This window comes from Planococcus citri, chromosome 3 (assembly GCF_950023065.1).
Source record: "Planococcus citri chromosome 3, ihPlaCitr1.1, whole genome shotgun sequence".
NCBI classification, from domain to species: domain Eukaryota; kingdom Metazoa; phylum Arthropoda; class Insecta; order Hemiptera; family Pseudococcidae; genus Planococcus; species Planococcus citri.
The window spans coordinates 2,333,758-2,350,194 of record NC_088679.1 but is presented as its reverse complement, the minus strand read 5'-3'; the positions used below and the strand labels follow the sequence as shown (position 1 = coordinate 2,350,194).

The window sequence follows — 16,437 nt, the reverse complement described above, 5'->3', positions numbered from 1 at the left end:
GTGATTGGTGGAGAGTGTTCCAACTCATACCCAACTATTCGCGTTAATTGTCTCCAATTAAGGGGTCCATGCACCTACGACGATTCTGTATTCTATATCGTAATACATTTTGATACTGGGTACATACTCTCATGGTCGACAAATGAGAGATGATCCAAAATGCCATAAATTGCGCTAATTCATTGAATCTTAATCAGGTTTACGTTAATTGACACATATTCACACCGAACAAGCGGGTAATAATTAGGATTAAAATGCAAAGAGGCCGAAGCCTGAGATAGTCAAGAGAGTTGACCACTGTACTGAGAGCTCGAGATCTTGCACAGGTAGTGAAGAAGGTGTTTTTCGCCATCCTGGTCCAGACCCAGGATCGCAGTAATTTACGTACGTAACCTTTCCCCGCTACCTCTAAACCAGTTATTCTAAGAAATACTATCATAATGATAGTTACAATAGTGACCACCTACAGCAGTCAGGGCATATCTGCTCATCACAAATATTTATATTTTGAGAACTTGGGGGGGGAGGGTCCATGCAGGGACGACTTATTTTCACTAACATGGCTGGAGAAATTTTTCTTATGAAATTCAACAAATTTAGGGCCTTGACAAATATTTTTTTCTTAAGTAGGTATATAAATAGGAGCCTTCCTGTTAGTCAGATCGAAAGTGTAGACAAAAATTCATCATCTGACAAAATTTCAAGTGCTAAAGTGGGTTTTTCGATTTTTGGTGAATTTTTGAAAATCAAATTAGGGCCAAAAATGAGGGAAAAATCAAAAACTTACCAAATTGATCTAGAAAGCTGAAATTTGATATATACCCTATTTTCCACCTGCCAAATCGATTGGAAACGGTTTCAGACCGTTTAGAGTAGTTCTGGAGCTTCCATCATATTTGTGAAATTTGAAATCCCCACAAAATTTCATCAAAAATGAGTTGGGAAAACAAAATTCATTCTGCACACTAATTTCAATATGCTACGAAGTCGACTGCAGGTGGATTTCAAGTCGTTTTGGAGTCTTTAGTGACTTTTTGAAAATAACTGGAGCCTCCAGTAGATTTCTGAAACTTGAAATTTTCACAAAATTTCATAAAATGGAGGTGGAAAGCCGAAATTAACTCTGCACTACAATTTTAGCATTAGTAGTTAGCACTGTCTGAAGACGACTTCAAGTGGGTTCATGTCACTTTGGAGCCTCCAGCAACTTTTTGAAAATTCCTGGATTCTCCAGCAGTTTTTTGAAACTCGAAATTTCAACAAAATTTCATCAAATGGGTTCAAAAATCTGCTGGAAGCTCCCGAACTACTCCAAACGGTCTGAAACAGTTTCCAATCGATTTGGCAGGTCGAAAATAGGGTATATCTCAAATTCCAGCTTTCTACATCAATTTGTTAAGATTTTGATTTTTTCCCCCATTTTTGGCCCTAATTCGGTTTTCAAAACTTCACTAAAAATCGAAAAAGACACTTTAACACTTGAAATTTCGTCAGATAATAAATTTTTAAAAATTCTGTCCAATTCTTTGATTTTCCATATTATGTAAAATGGGGAGGGGCGGGCTCACCGACATCACTTACTTTTCATTGAGCGGGCAGAATATTTCATTGCATGATTTCTCATCCGAGATAACAACTTTAGGGGTGAGAGTGGAAAAAAACGAAAAAAAGTTTTCCATCATATAGGTATAAATATGGTAACACCCTACTCAACATGCCTATGGTAAATTTCAGAATAATAAACCATTATCTACCTGCCCATTTTTGATGCTTCTAAAGAATAATCGAATAATATGCTTTAAACCACAAATGTGGGTTTACCAATTCCTCGATGAATTGGTGGTATACACTTTCCGATCCTTTTACCTTTTGAATCGTGTTATAAAAAACCTCTTGCACGAACGAACAAGTTTTACGATGCTTAATCATTACATTAAGGTGCAGGATATATTTAACTAGGTAGGTATATAGAAAATTATATTCTCCAGGAAATAAACCAAATAATAATAATAATAATACCTATACATAGGTAAAGGTAGGTATATTATATATGTACATAGCCACGCTCGAGGGAATCTTCAATCAGCTTGATAGTACTAGTATTATGCTCCAAGCGCGAAAACTTGATTAAAAATTTAGGGGCTCTACCTACTCTAATATTGCTGGGAAATCCGCAAAAACGCGAATGCTAAATTATAACTATATTTCTACCTATTGGAATGCTGGAATTTGCGAAAATAAATATTCCAAATGACGAACTCGGAACGTTATGGTATAAAGAAAATGTGCGTTAGATCTTTTCTTTTTTTAATACGTAATAAGTACGTTGAGTTGGCCTGCCTTAAAAAATTGAATTAGACGCGGACCTTTCGTTAAATAAAGCTTCTTTTTTTCTTCATACCTAGAAGCATTTTGCGAGCTGGCAAGAGATGAAAAAAAATAATAACCGTCGCTTTATTGGCGAATAAAACGGAAATAAAATATTTATTTCGTCATAAACCGAGACCGTAAAACAAACTGCGTACCTGCTACCACAAATATTCCATATATTTTATATCAGCACACAAACTTGAATGCATTATCGTTTGTAATACGAGCTCTTAATAAAGTACGTATATCGTATACGAGTATATCTCATCATATGGATACGGTTTGAAATAACTGACATTTTTTTCAATACTCGTGATGATATTCTTTAATTTATTGTTTTTACGATTTCGCCATTCTAAGTTATACGAGAAAAGTTTTAATCCATAGCTAGTTACATAGAGTTGGAGTTTTTGTCGAAGATAGATCATTTGAGGAAAATTTTTCTTCATCGTGATGGATATAAATTAATTTATAGGTAGGTACTTATTTGAATAAATTTTTCCATTACGAAGAAAACAGAAATTTCATTAGAGCTCCAGATGAACTTTAAATGGTAGAATTCGGAATTTTATATTTTTCATATTAAGTATGTGAAAATTATTCCGAAAAAAATGAACCAAAAAAAAAACTCACTCATCTAGCGTGAGAAGGCCGACTTTTCTTCAAATAAAATCTCTTACGAACGAATTGATTCACTTTTTTTGAAACATAATTTTGTACAAGAACGATTGTTGATTAAATAAATTGATTGATTTCTTGGTGAATCATTTGCAAACGGATCAATTAATTTACGATTGATTCGGTTTTTGTGAATTTATTGTATAGAAATTGATGTTTTCAAGCGAAGTGAATCGAATTGAATCGAATCGAATCACTTACAATCAATCGGCGATTGAACAAATTGATTGATTTCTAGGCGAATCATTCGCGAACGAATTGAATTTTCTAGTGTATCATTCGCGAACGAATTGATTCGTATAAGTGACTCATTCACGAACGAATCGATTCATTTACTCAATTTTTGGTGAATCATTCGCGAACAAATTGATTCGTATAAGTTACTCGTTCGCGAACGAATCGATTCATTTACTCAATTCTTGGTGAATCATTCACGAACGAATTGAATGACTCTTGGTGAATCATTCGCGAGCGAATTGATTCGTACGAGTGACTCGTTCGCGAACGAATTGATTCGTATAAGTTACTCGTTCGCGAACGAATCGATTCATTTACTCAATTCTTGGTGAATCATTCACGAACAAATTGAATGACTCTTGGTGAATCATTCGCGAGCGAATTGATTCGTACGAGTGACTCGTTCGCGAACGAATCGATTAATTTACTCAATTCTTGGTGAATCATTCGCAAACGAATTCATTTGTATAAGTGACTCGTTCGCGAACGAATCGATTAATTTACTCAATTTATGGTGAATTATTCACGAATGAATTGAATCATTTTCGGTGAATCATTCGTGATTGAATTGATTTGTACAAGTGACTCGTTCGCGAACGAATCGATTCATTTACTCAACTTATGGTGAAACATTCACGAATGAATTGAATTATTTTTGGTGAATCATTCGCGAACGAATTGATTCGTACGAGTGACTCGTTCGCGAACGAATCGATTCATTCACTCAATTCTTGGTGAATCATTCGCAAACGAATTGATTTGTATAAGTGACTCCTTCGCGAACGAATCGAATAATTTACTCAATTTATTGTGAATCATTCACGAATGAACTAAATTATTTTTGGTGAATCATTCGCGAACGAATTGATTCGTATAAGTGACTCGTTCGCGAACGAATCGATTCATTTACTCAATTTAATATGGTTAATCATTCACGAACGAATTGAATAATTCTTGGTGAATCATTCGCGATTGAATTGATTTGTATGAGTGGCTCGTTCGCGAATGAATCGATTCGTTTACTCAATTCTTGGTGAATCATTCGCGAACGAATTGATTCGCGTAAGTGACTCGTTCACGAACCAACCAACTTTGCTTAATTTTTGATGAATCACACGAACGAATTGATTCATTTACTCAATTTTCGGTGAATCATTCACGAACGAATTGAATAATTTTTTGTGAATCATTCGCGAACAAATTGATTTGTATAAGTGACTGGTTTGCGAACGAATCGATTTGTATAAGTGACTCGTTCGCGAACGAATCGATTCATTCACTCAATTTTTGACGAATCATTCGCAAACGAATTGATTCATTTACTCAATTCTCGGTGAACCATTCACGAACGAATTGCATAATTTTTTGTGAATCATTCGCGAACAAATTCATTCGTATAAGTGACTCGTTCGCGAACGAATTGATTCGTATAAGTGACTCGTTCGCGAACAAATCGATTCATTCACTCAATTTTTGATGAATCATTCGCGAACGAATTGATTTGTATAAGTGACTCGTTCGTGAACGAATTGATTCATTTACTCAATTTCTGGTGAACCATTTACGAACGAGTTGAACAATTTTTGGTGAATCATTCGCGAACGAATTGATTGATTTAATCAATTTATGGTGAATCATTCACGAACAAATTGAATAATTTTTGGTAAATTATCCGCGAACAAATTGATTTGTATAAGTGACTCGTTCGCGAACGAATCGATTTGTATAAGTGACTCGTTCGCGAACGAATCGATTTGTATAAGTGACTCGTTCGCGAACGAATCGATTTGTATAAGTGACTCGTTCGCGAACGAATCGATTTGTATAAGTGACTCGTTCGCGAACGAATCGATTTGTATAAGTGACTCGTTCGCGAACGAATCGATTTGTATAAGTGACTCGTTCGCGAACGAATCGATTTGTATAAGTGACTCGTTCGCGAACGAATCGATTTGTATAAGTGACTCGTTCGCGAACGAATCGATTTGTATAAGTGACTCGTTCGCGAACGAATCGATTTGTATAAGTGACTCGTTCGCGAACGAATCGATTCATTCACTCAACTTTCGACGAATCATTCGCGAACGAATTGATTCATTTACTCAATTCTCGGTGAATCATTCACGAATGAATTGAATAATTTTTTGTGAATCATTCGCGAACAAATTCATTCGTATGAGTGATTCATTCGCGAACGAATTGATTCGTATAAGTGACTCGTTCGCGAACAAATCGATTCATTCACTCAATTTTTGATGAATCATTCGCGAACGAATTGATTTGTATAAGTGACTCGTTCGTGAACGAATTGATTCATTTACTCAATTTCTGGTGAACCATTCACGAACAAATTGAATAATTTTTGGTAAATCATCCGCGAACAAATTGATTTGTATAAGTCACTCGTTCGCGAACGAATCGATTCATTCACTAAATTTTTGACCAATCATTCGCGAACGAATCGATTCGTATAAGTGACTCGTTCGCGAACGAATCGATTCATTTACTCAATTTTCGGTGAATCATTCACGAATAAATTGAATAATTTTTTGTGAATCAATTTTTTGCAGATGGAGAAAAATAAAAATACAAAATAGGTAATTATTTTCTCACCCGAGGTAACTTACTTGGACGGGGCAGAGGTGGAAAATTCCGGTATTTCATTCCGAACCAAAGAACGAGACTTTTTTTCTGATTCTGAGCAACTTTCCTACAAAATAACAATTTCACGACGGTATAGATAAGAATTTTCGAAATCGTATTTTGCTATGGAGACTTGACGATGGTACATTAAATTAAAGAATTCTGAAAGCTGAAAATCTTTGCACATGCCTGATCATCGCAGAAATCAACACGGTCTAATTCTTCATGACAAAGACATTGTGGTACTCGTACTTCTAAAGACACAGCCGATCAAAATTTCAGCTAGGTACCTATTAAATCAAAGCACGACAATGCATTTTTTCGTCCCACTAAAATATGTAGTCGCTTAATTACGAAAGTTTTATGTACGAACATTGCAAACCGTAAACGTATAAACAGCTAGCAGACGAGTTAAAATATTTGCCAACTTGTTTCAGTTAGGATTTGAAAACTTTCACGTGGGACGTTTGGAAACATCGTCGTTGGAAGGTTGTCCAGACGGTTACATGCAAATTCTAGAACTGGGACGACCGTTCACGGGCGGCTCGTGGTGTGGAAAATCATCAAGCTTGGCGTTATACTACAGCGAGTCGAGTACAATAACATTAACCATAAGACTGTTTTATACTGGTCGATATTCGGCTACACCGTTCGAATTCAAATTGCGATATAAATTTATAAAAAAAGAAGAAGCGGTTACCCGTTTCGGTAGCATTAGTGCGCCGATCGAGCGAGGCGAAATCGTACCGGGCACATACTGCAGTAGAAATTTCTACGAGTGTTATCGTAAAAAATGTCAAATACAGTCGCCCAATTATCCGGGCATTTATCCTCGTAACGTCACTTGTTTGTATCAGATTCGCCAGAAAACCGTGCCCAAATGTAAGCACGGTATGATCCTCGTGCGTCAAACCAATCGCCATAAAATTAAATTAAAACGATCCGTCGAAGATGTGAAAAACACCACCGAGACTGGTTTGAAAGTTTGGGACACGTGTGACGATACCAAGGATCATCTTATATTTTACGATGGCCTGACGACCGAAGATGCCGTGTTGTTGAAGTATTGCGGAGGCGAATGGCTGCCACCTGTGTTGTCCAGAGGTCCGCAGATGCTCGTTATATTCAGATCGGCGCCTTTTAATATTCCGCTGCAGAGTAAAGAAACGTCTTCGTTGATCAAGGGGTTTGAACTCGATATGGATACCGTTTTCACCGATTCCGATTCGTATGATTTTTCAAGACATCGATTTAGGTATGTACGAATCATACTTAATATAAATTCAATGTGAAAGTTTTATATTTTTGATTAACTTAGTTTATCGCTCATCATTAAAATAATTGCTCTGGAGCAAAACTGGGTGGGTTTACAAACTTTTTTTGTTAGCATTGTAGTCTGTATCGCCATGATTTTTCTCCAGGGAATCTGTGCTGTATTCGTGAAGTAAGGCCTCTTTTTCTGTCCCCCTGCCGATCCTCCGGGACAATTTTTTTCTTAAAGGGAGAGTCCTAAGGAACATTTCTAGCCCTTGTCCTGAAAACGTGGCCCTACTCACAAAATGGTGGCCATTTTGATTGACAGGTCATTTTGTGTTCGAACATAGGACTTGCACGAAATTTTTTAAACCTTACAATAGTCCGGCATATGACACTAGGTTGGCCTTACTTACAAAATGGCGGCCATTTTGATTGACAGGTCAACATAGGACTTGCACGAAATTTTACAAACTTTACAAAGGTAGATCGAAAGATCATGCAAAAATTTATCACCTGTTAAAATTTCAAGTGCTAAAGTGCGTTTTTCGATTTTTGGTGAATTCTTGAAAATCGAATTTAGGCCAAAAATGAGGGAAAAAATCAAAATTTTACCAAATTGACCAAGAAAGCTGAAATTTGGAATATACCCTATTTTCGACATGCCAAATCGATTGGAAACGGTTTCAACCCGTTTTAAGCAGTTTTGAAGCCTCCTGCAGATTTTTGAAACTCGAAATTCCCACAAAATTCCATCAAATACTTATTGGAGTTGTAAAGCTAAAGTTTATTCTAAAAACTAATTTCAATACGCTACGAAGTACTGCAGGTGAATTTGAAGTCATTTTGGAGCCTCCAGCGACTTTTTGAAAACTTCTGAAGCCTCCAGCAGATTTTTGAAACTTTAAATTTTCACAAAATTTCATCAAACGAAGATGGAAACCTGAAATTTACTTTACACTCCAATTTTAGCACCCTCTGAAGACGACTTCAGGTGGGCTCAAGCCATTTTAGGGCCTCCAGCGACTTTTTTGAAAATTACTGGAGCCTCCAGCAGATTTTTGAAACTTTAAATTTCCCAAAATTTCATCAAACTGAGATGGAGAGTCGAAATTTATTCTGCAAACTAATTTCAATATGCTACGAAGTTGACTGCTGGTGGATGTCAAGTCGTTTTGGAGCCTCCAGCGACTTTTTGAAAGGTTTTATGGCTTTTTTTTTGGAAAATTGAAATTTCTTAAAAGTAGCTGAAAGCTTCAAAACCATTTGAAACCACCATGTAGTCTGCGAAGTGAATTTCAGCTTGCCAACACTCCATTTGATGAAATTTTGTGAAAATTTAAAGTTTCAAAAATCTGCTGGAGGCTCCAGTAATTTTCAAAAAAAGTTGCAGAAGGCCTTAAAATTACTTGAACCCGCCAGAAGTTGTCTTCACAGGGTGTTAAAATTGGAGTGTAGAGTAAATTTCAGCTTTCCTTCTCCATTTGATGAAATTTTGTGAAAATTTAAATTTTCAAAAATCTGCTGGAGGCTTTAGGAATTTTCAAAAAGTCGCTGGAGGATCCAAAACGACTTGAAATTCACCTGCCGTACTTCGTAGCGTATTGAAATTAGTTTTTAGAATAAATTTTAGCGTTACAACTCCAATTTGATGGAATTTTGTGGGAATTTCGAGTTTCAAAAATCTGCTGGAGGCTCCAGAACTGCTCAAAACGGATTGAAACCATTTCCAATCGATTTGGCATGTCGAAAATAGGGTATATTCCCAATTTCAGCTTTCTTGGTCAATTTGGTAAAATTTTGATTTTTCCCCTCATTTTTGGCCTAAATTCGATTTTCAAAAATTCACCAGAAATCGAAAAACGCACTTTAGCACTTGAAATTTTGACAGGTGATAAATTTTTGCATGATCTTTCGATCTACCTTTGTAAAGTTTGAAAAATTTCGTGCAAGTCCTATGTCGACCTGTCAATCAAAATGGCCGCCATTTTGTAAGTAAAGCCAACTTTTTTTTGGACACGTTTGCTTTAAAATGTTCTTTAGGATGTCCCTTTAAGAAAAAAGTTGTCCCGAAGGATCGGCGGGGGGGGGGTGCAATTACTCCTATTGTCATATGCCGGACTATTGTAGATCAAAAGAGCAGGCAAAAATTTATCATCAGACAAAATTTCAAGTCTAAAGTGTTTTTTTTCGTTTCTGGTGAATTTTAGAAAATCAAATTGAGGCCAAAAACGAGCGAAAAAATAAAAATCTGACCAAATTGACCTATAATGCTCAAATTTGGGGTATACCCTATTTTTGACCTGCCAAATCGATTGGAAACTGTTTCAACCCGTTTTGGGCAGTTCTGGAACTTCTGGAGCCTCCAGCAGATTTTTGAAACTTGAAATTCCTACAAAATTTCATCAAATGGAGTTGGAAAAATGAAAATCATTCTACAAACTAATTTAAATACGCTACGAAGTCGACTTCAGGTGGATTTCAAGTCGTTCTGGAGTCTCCAGCGACGTTTTGAAAATTACTGGAGCCTCCAGTAGATTTCTGAATCTTGAAATTTTCACATAATTTCATCAAATGGAGATAAGCGGAAATTTACTCTGCACTCCAATTTTAGCACTCTCTGAAGACGACTTCAGTTGGGTTCAAGTCATTCTAGAGCCTCCAGCGACTTTTTGAAAATTCTTGAAGTCTCCAGCAGGTTTTTGAAACTTGAAATTTCAACAAAATTTCATCAAATGGAGTTCGGGATTTGAAAATTTGCAAAATGACTGCCGAATGAAAATTTCAAATGTCTGTGGGGGTGGTTCTAATCAACTTTGTGTTTCAAACTTTTTTCCCCCATTTTATTCTACGTACATTCCAAGGGCTATTTCCTGACGGTGCCAAAATCAATGTTGCCGCTTTTGATGATATAAAAATATCAGTTAGGACGGATTGACAATTCTGAAAAAATTCTCAAAAATATAAGCCCTTTTTATATGTAGAACGACATGTCAAGAAACTGCGATGATGTTTTTTGATATTTTTGGGGAAATAATTTATGAAAATTAAAATAATAGTTTCAAAATAATTTTAGCGATAAAAATTTTTGTGACACTTTCCGTTGTATCTCGATTTTGATAAAGTTGAAAAAATGATGCAAAATCGCTCGATTTTTGGCAAATTTCTAAATGTTTAAAGGGCAAAAATTATAAAAAAATCAAAATTATAGCAAATTAACCTAGAAAGCTGAAATGTAGTTTATACTATATTTTTGACCTCCTAAGTCGATTGGTAACGGTTTTAAAACGTTCTGGAGCCGCCAGCGGATTTTAGGTTTCTGCAGTTTTCGAAAACACGCTGTAAATAGAGTGAAAATTACGATTTTGGCACGTATCATCAGAATCTTTTTGTGCTGGTTCAAATTCAAAATATTCTCCGGTGATAATTTTTGAAAAAAAAAAAAATGGAAAATTCAAAATCCACTTGAGGCCCCAAAACAGTTTGAAATCGTCGTCAATCGACTACGAACGTCAGAAATGTAGGATACAAACCGAATTTCAGCTTTTTCTGTTCAAGCCTTAGAAAACGACGATTTTTTCATTTTTTTTTGTTCAAAAATAATTTTGAGAGAAAATTTTGGATGATTTGAATTCCGATAATACGGCTAAATCGATCAAAAGGGTCGCAAGGATGGTAAATCCGAGTTTGTAAGTGCTGAATTTCATACCTATTCACCCTGTTTACAGTTTTTTTTTTTCGAAAATTGAAGAGACCTAAAATCTGATGGAGGCTCCAGAACAGTTCGAAACCGTTACCAATCCACTCGGAAAGTCGATAATAGAAAGTCAATCTGCTACAACTTTGATTTTTTTTTAAAATTTTGCCCCAAAGAATTTTTAGAAATTCGTCAAAAATTGAAAAATGAATTTCAGCACCTGAGATTTTGGCTGACGGCAATTGACATATTTTAGGCCCTCTATCGGCTCGTCCTTTTCCAGTTCAAGAATGTTTATGCCAGGTGGAATACTTCCCTCGTGAGTGCGATATGTACTACTTTCAATGTTATTGATAGCATCTTCGAAGAAAAATACTTACTTACAGATACAACGTCCAAAATAAAATGCAGAGTTTTTTCGTATTTCAGTTTGTAAGCTTCTTACCAGAGTATCAAATTTCTCGCAGTTAAATCGAATTTTATTCATATCGCCTCGGTTCTTATTTCAGCACTCATTCGGGATTAAAAATTTTTATACTTTTTCAAACGTTGGTAAACTTTTACACTCTGATGTTTCCCAAAGGTCCGAAAAAACGTAGCTCAGAAACATCCCTTACAATAAATCCTTTTTCAGACTCGCTATCGAGTTAGGAGAGAAAAAGGAAGAAAAACACGCACACACAAAGAGTTAATTAAAAAAATAATTCGCTACACGTAGAATTATAATGGTATTTTTTGTCCACGGTTGTGTGAGGGGAAAAATTCCAAAATTCCATACCGAAGGTTGTATAAAGAATAACGAACTCATTTCGACTTCATTCCCAATAGAGCCCGGCGAACGAATTGTTTAGCCGGAGATTAATCTGTTTTTCTTCTCAGCGGGATAGAAAGGCTATTTGCAAACGGAATTGAATTTTTTTTCGCCGAAAAAAGATACGAAACAATACCGCCGAGTCGTGGATTTTATCCATAAACTCAAAGGTCGTAAAAAAAGATTTAATATTTCATCGCCTCGGTGAATGATATTAATTAGCGACGACGAACGAGTACGAACGCACCTGCTTATAGCGATACCTACATCGACAAACTATTCCATTTTTTTCCCTCTACAGCTGACTGAATTTTTTGGAACTCGTATCGTATTCGGGTAGATATCGAATCAATACCTTATGGAAATAATCTTCGGATAACCTGTACAGCCGCAAACACTGGTATGCCTAATCTGAATAGTGAATACGTAGACGTTGCCTCAGTTTCACATTTACCTACTTCTTTTCCCTTCTCAAATCATCATTTCTTTTTCGCTCAAATGAACGAACTGCTCCGCGTGTGTAAGGTAATTTATAAACGTGGAAAATTTTTAATATTTCTTACGCCTCGAGGCACCAATACCTCCGTATGTACTTTGTAAATGTGCTCGTATTCGAATTCGTAATAGGATACGACATCGACACACAAGACGCTGCTACGAATACGAGTATGTGGGTTCTCGTATGTGTTTTAAAATGCTGCAGGGCTAGCGAGAGTTATCAAAATCATTATTTTTATAGATAAAGTTCCCCTTTTTCCCAATTCGCCCTTATATTTAAGGAAAGAAGGGGTGAAAAAACACTCTCGCACGAACACGTGGAAAACCTATTGCTGGAAAAGTACATCTACTAATTTAATACGAGGTTAGAGCAGTAATTGGGAATAGCATTGCGCGTCGCTCGTATCCATCTGTGAAAACCTACAGAACATGTAAGAGGCTATGTTCAGGGCGAAAATGGTGCTTCAACGCGTGCCCAAACTTTATAAGGCTATAAATCACGCGAGTTATGTTCAAACGTTAATTAGTTTCCGTTAATTATAAAGTACACATAACTTGGCACGCTTCTGGAACCAAGATTTACGATACCTTATACGCGAGAAAATTCAACTTCTTGGCGCAAATAGTATACCTTTTGGGGTTTATTTTTTTTTCCTACCGTCTTAAATTTAATGTCAAAAATTTCGCTAAAAAATTTGATTAAGTAACTTTGTCCCGTAGGAACGCAAATTTTTCATTTTGAAGATTTTCGTGGTTTGTTTTTTCACGAAGGTACCTACCTATTCAGGAAAATTATAGTCGAGAGTAGATGATGGAAAAGTGGGGGGAAATAACGACCATGAAAAGAAATGAATAATTTCACGGGAGAATTTTTCGATCATCTGGCTTTGAATCAACGATGATGCTTGAGAATTTTCTCTTGCTTGAATATAGAGAAAAAATTGATTTTTTTTTTTTGTTAATGTACTCGTAAAGCTAGTCCGGCACCTGAATCCCAAGGAACATTTTAAAGCAAACTTGCCAAAAAAAAAGTTGACCTAAATTGCAACTTTCGTTTTTCAACATATGTACTTGGACTCGTACAAAATTTTTTGAGCTGGACAAAGCAAGATCAAAAGAGCATACAAAAATGTACATCACCCGCGAAAAATGCATTTTTCGATTTTTGGTGATTTTTTGAAAATAAAATGTAAGCCAAAAATGAGAAAAAAAATCAAAATTTCACCAAATTGACCTAGAAATCTGTTTTCCATACACCCTGTTTTCGACCCACCAAATCGATGAGAAATGGTTTCAACCCATTTTTAGCAGTTCTGGAGCCTCCAGCAGATTTTTCAATGTGCAGATAGATTTCAAGTCATTTTGGAGCCTACAGAAACTTTTTGAAAATTACTGGGGAGGGAAATAATTTTGAACTGGAGAAAGAAGAGAGGACCCCAAAATATACCACCATCCAAAATTTCAAGAGCTGAAATTAATTTTTCAATTTTTGGGTAATTTTTGAAAATTGCAATTTGGGCCAAAATTGGAGAAAAATCCAAATTTCAGTAAGTAAATTGACCTAGAAAACTGAAATTTGATTTCTAATTGCGACCTCCTCGCGAATCGATTGGTGACGGTATTGAAACGCTTTGGACACTTCAGCCGAATTTTGGTTTCTCCAGTTGCTGAAAATGCGCAGTAAACAGGGTAAAAACGAAATTCACCACCTTTGCGAACCTTTCGATAGATTTAATTTAGACACTTATATGAAAATCGTTCTGTGTTTGTTCAAATCCAAAATTATCTCCCCTGATTTCTGGAGGATCCAGAGAACAGTTTGGAACAGTCAACAATCGACTTGGAAGGTCGAAAATAGGGTAAAAACCATATCTTTAGCTTTTTCCGGATTAATTTGCTGAAATTTTGTTTTTCTCTCATTTTGACTCAAACTTGAATTTTCAAAAATTCGTCAAAAATTGAAAAATGAATTTCACCACCTGAAATTTAGGTTGTCGATATATTTTGAGGTCTTCTACCGATTCCTTTTGTCCAGTCCAAAAATGTTTGTGCCAATTGGCACACTTCCTTTGTTAGGATCATCTCTTCTAGTCGTAAGTCGAGTTTCCTGGAATTTTTGCACGATTTCGAGTCTACGCTCATCCGATTAAGTATGTACTTCTGGGCCTGAAAATCTTCAAAAAATTACACAAGAATGGTCGAAAAACGTGATTGGTCAGCTGCAGCCTTTGGAATTATCTGAAACTAAACTTATGACTTGAAAAGAAAAAAAAACGAAGCCCAGTGAATCACAAAGTTGTAACTGCCCATTCTCAGGGCCCATAGGGTATTTTTTGAACCTCGAAATTTAGAAAAATGGACAAAAAATGTGATTGAATGGTTACGACTTAGGAAATCATCTTTTCTAATGACAAATCGAGTTTCCTAGGATTCGAGTACGATTTTGAATCTGCGCATCCGAAAAGGTGGGTACTTTTTTAGGTCCAAAATTTTCAAAAAATGGGTTCAAAATGATCGAAAAATATGAATGGGCTGCTACGATTTTTGGAAACGTCTGAAATTCGATTAATGACCGAAAAAGACGACTGTCAAAGTTGCAGCTGCTCGATCACATTTTTCGACCATTTTTGTGCAAATTTTCAAAAATTTGGGGCTTGAAGAATTCCTCATGGGCATTACGAATTTTTTAATGCTGTAGACACATTTTTTCATTTTTAACTGGCAGATTTGCCCAAAATCAAAATGTTGAGACCTTTGGACCCCGTGTGGGTTCCGTAGTGGATCAATGAAAGCCCCGAATATGATCAGATTTAAACGTTCGCTGACCTTTCCAAGTTCTCCAGGGTTTTCATATGGGTTATACCCCTGAACAGTATCCGACATACTTTTAAATACAGTTAGAACTATTCTCAAGATTTTATTTTTTCAAATTTTGAGTCAATTCCGTATAATTTCTGTTCACAGATGTGATTTCTTGATCAACGCCACCGAATCAGAAATGGAAAACGGAGTAGCGATCAAATCAAAAAACCGTTCAGGAAGCATATCGAGCCCGCGTCACACACTGCCACCAAATACCACCTGCACTTACAGATTCCAAGGTCGAGCCGCCGATCACGTCTGGCTATCGATCGCCAGCTACTGGCACGAGCCATTACTCTCCGGCCAAAGGGAAAACTGCCCAACCCGATTACGAATTTGGGACGGGGGTGGTGGCGGCGGCGGCAGCAGTATGCTGGGGGATCACTGCAGTCGGCCTAAAATCTGCGATCATTCGGCTCTACGTAATCACAGCCGTATTACTCGACCATGCACTGCCGAAGAGAGCTACATCTCGTCGACCAACAGTATCATCATGCAATACTATTCGAAACCGGGCACTGCCATTCATCCGTCGAAATTTTTAATCCATTACGAATTCGTAGACACCGCGCTAGGCGGTAGACCTTGGCTAAATTTAGAGAAAGAAGACCGTTCGCGGTTCCGGTCGTGTTCGAGGCTGTTCAAAGGCGCCCAATCGGGTACCATTTCGTCTCCTAAGAATGTCTTCATGTATGCTCGAGGGGGTGCCAAGAGTATCGCTTGTTTGTATAGGATCGAAGCGGAACCGGGCGAAAAAATAAGTTTCACTTTATACAACGTGTCTTTCGGTTCAAACGCAAACTGCCAAAACACCCTGCACTCGTACACCGATCAATACGTTTGCACGCATAATGACCAAAGAGTGTCCAGACAATCAGAACTAGAGATATCCGAATTGCCTTGGAAAGACGTCAAAATACAAAGGTCTTGCTTCTGTGATAATTCAACCGTAAGTAAAATACCGTCCGGCGTTTATACGCTCGAAACCGTCGCCCGAGTCTTAGAAATACGATTCAAAGTGTACTACGTCAATTCGAGCGAAGATTTTTTCGATATTTACTTCCACGCTAAATTCCGCATGTTCAGAAAGCCCGATTGCCCGAGAAGGCAACGTTTGCGCGGATCCGGCGGCGAAATTCAGATGGTCCATCCGCCTCAAAAGAGGATTGATAGTTTTTGCGATGGATTGCCTTGGATGGTCGAAGCTAGAGAAAATCGAAGTTTATTCATACTCACGTGGGGCCATTTTTTATCCCTCAAACCTGTACCAGAAGAACCGATACGCTGCAATACTCGTAATCGTATTTTACTGTATTCGGGAACGCCTTTAAGGTAAATATTACGATCTTATTTGCGATTGAAATTCATATTTTACAAATGTAGGATT

At 36.8% G+C, this 16,437-nt stretch overlaps 1 protein-coding gene across 2 annotated transcripts in view; it reads left to right on the top strand.

The window, feature by feature from the left end:
• The window catches only part of LOC135839758 (uncharacterized), a 112,606-nt gene that overhangs the window by 90,351 nt on the left and 5,818 nt on the right, over positions 1-16,437 (top strand). The window contains exons 4-5 of one of the 2 annotated variants that reach the window (XM_065355949.1): positions 6,370-7,183; positions 15,153-16,382. In XM_065355949.1, coding sequence (XP_065212021.1) covers positions 6,435-7,183; positions 15,153-16,382 — 1,979 coding nt within the window. In that variant the 5' untranslated portion in view covers positions 6,370-6,434. Of the gene's footprint in view, positions 1-6,365; positions 7,184-15,152; positions 16,383-16,437 lie in introns of both variants that reach the window. The other variant, XM_065355947.1, reaches the window with a different exon arrangement.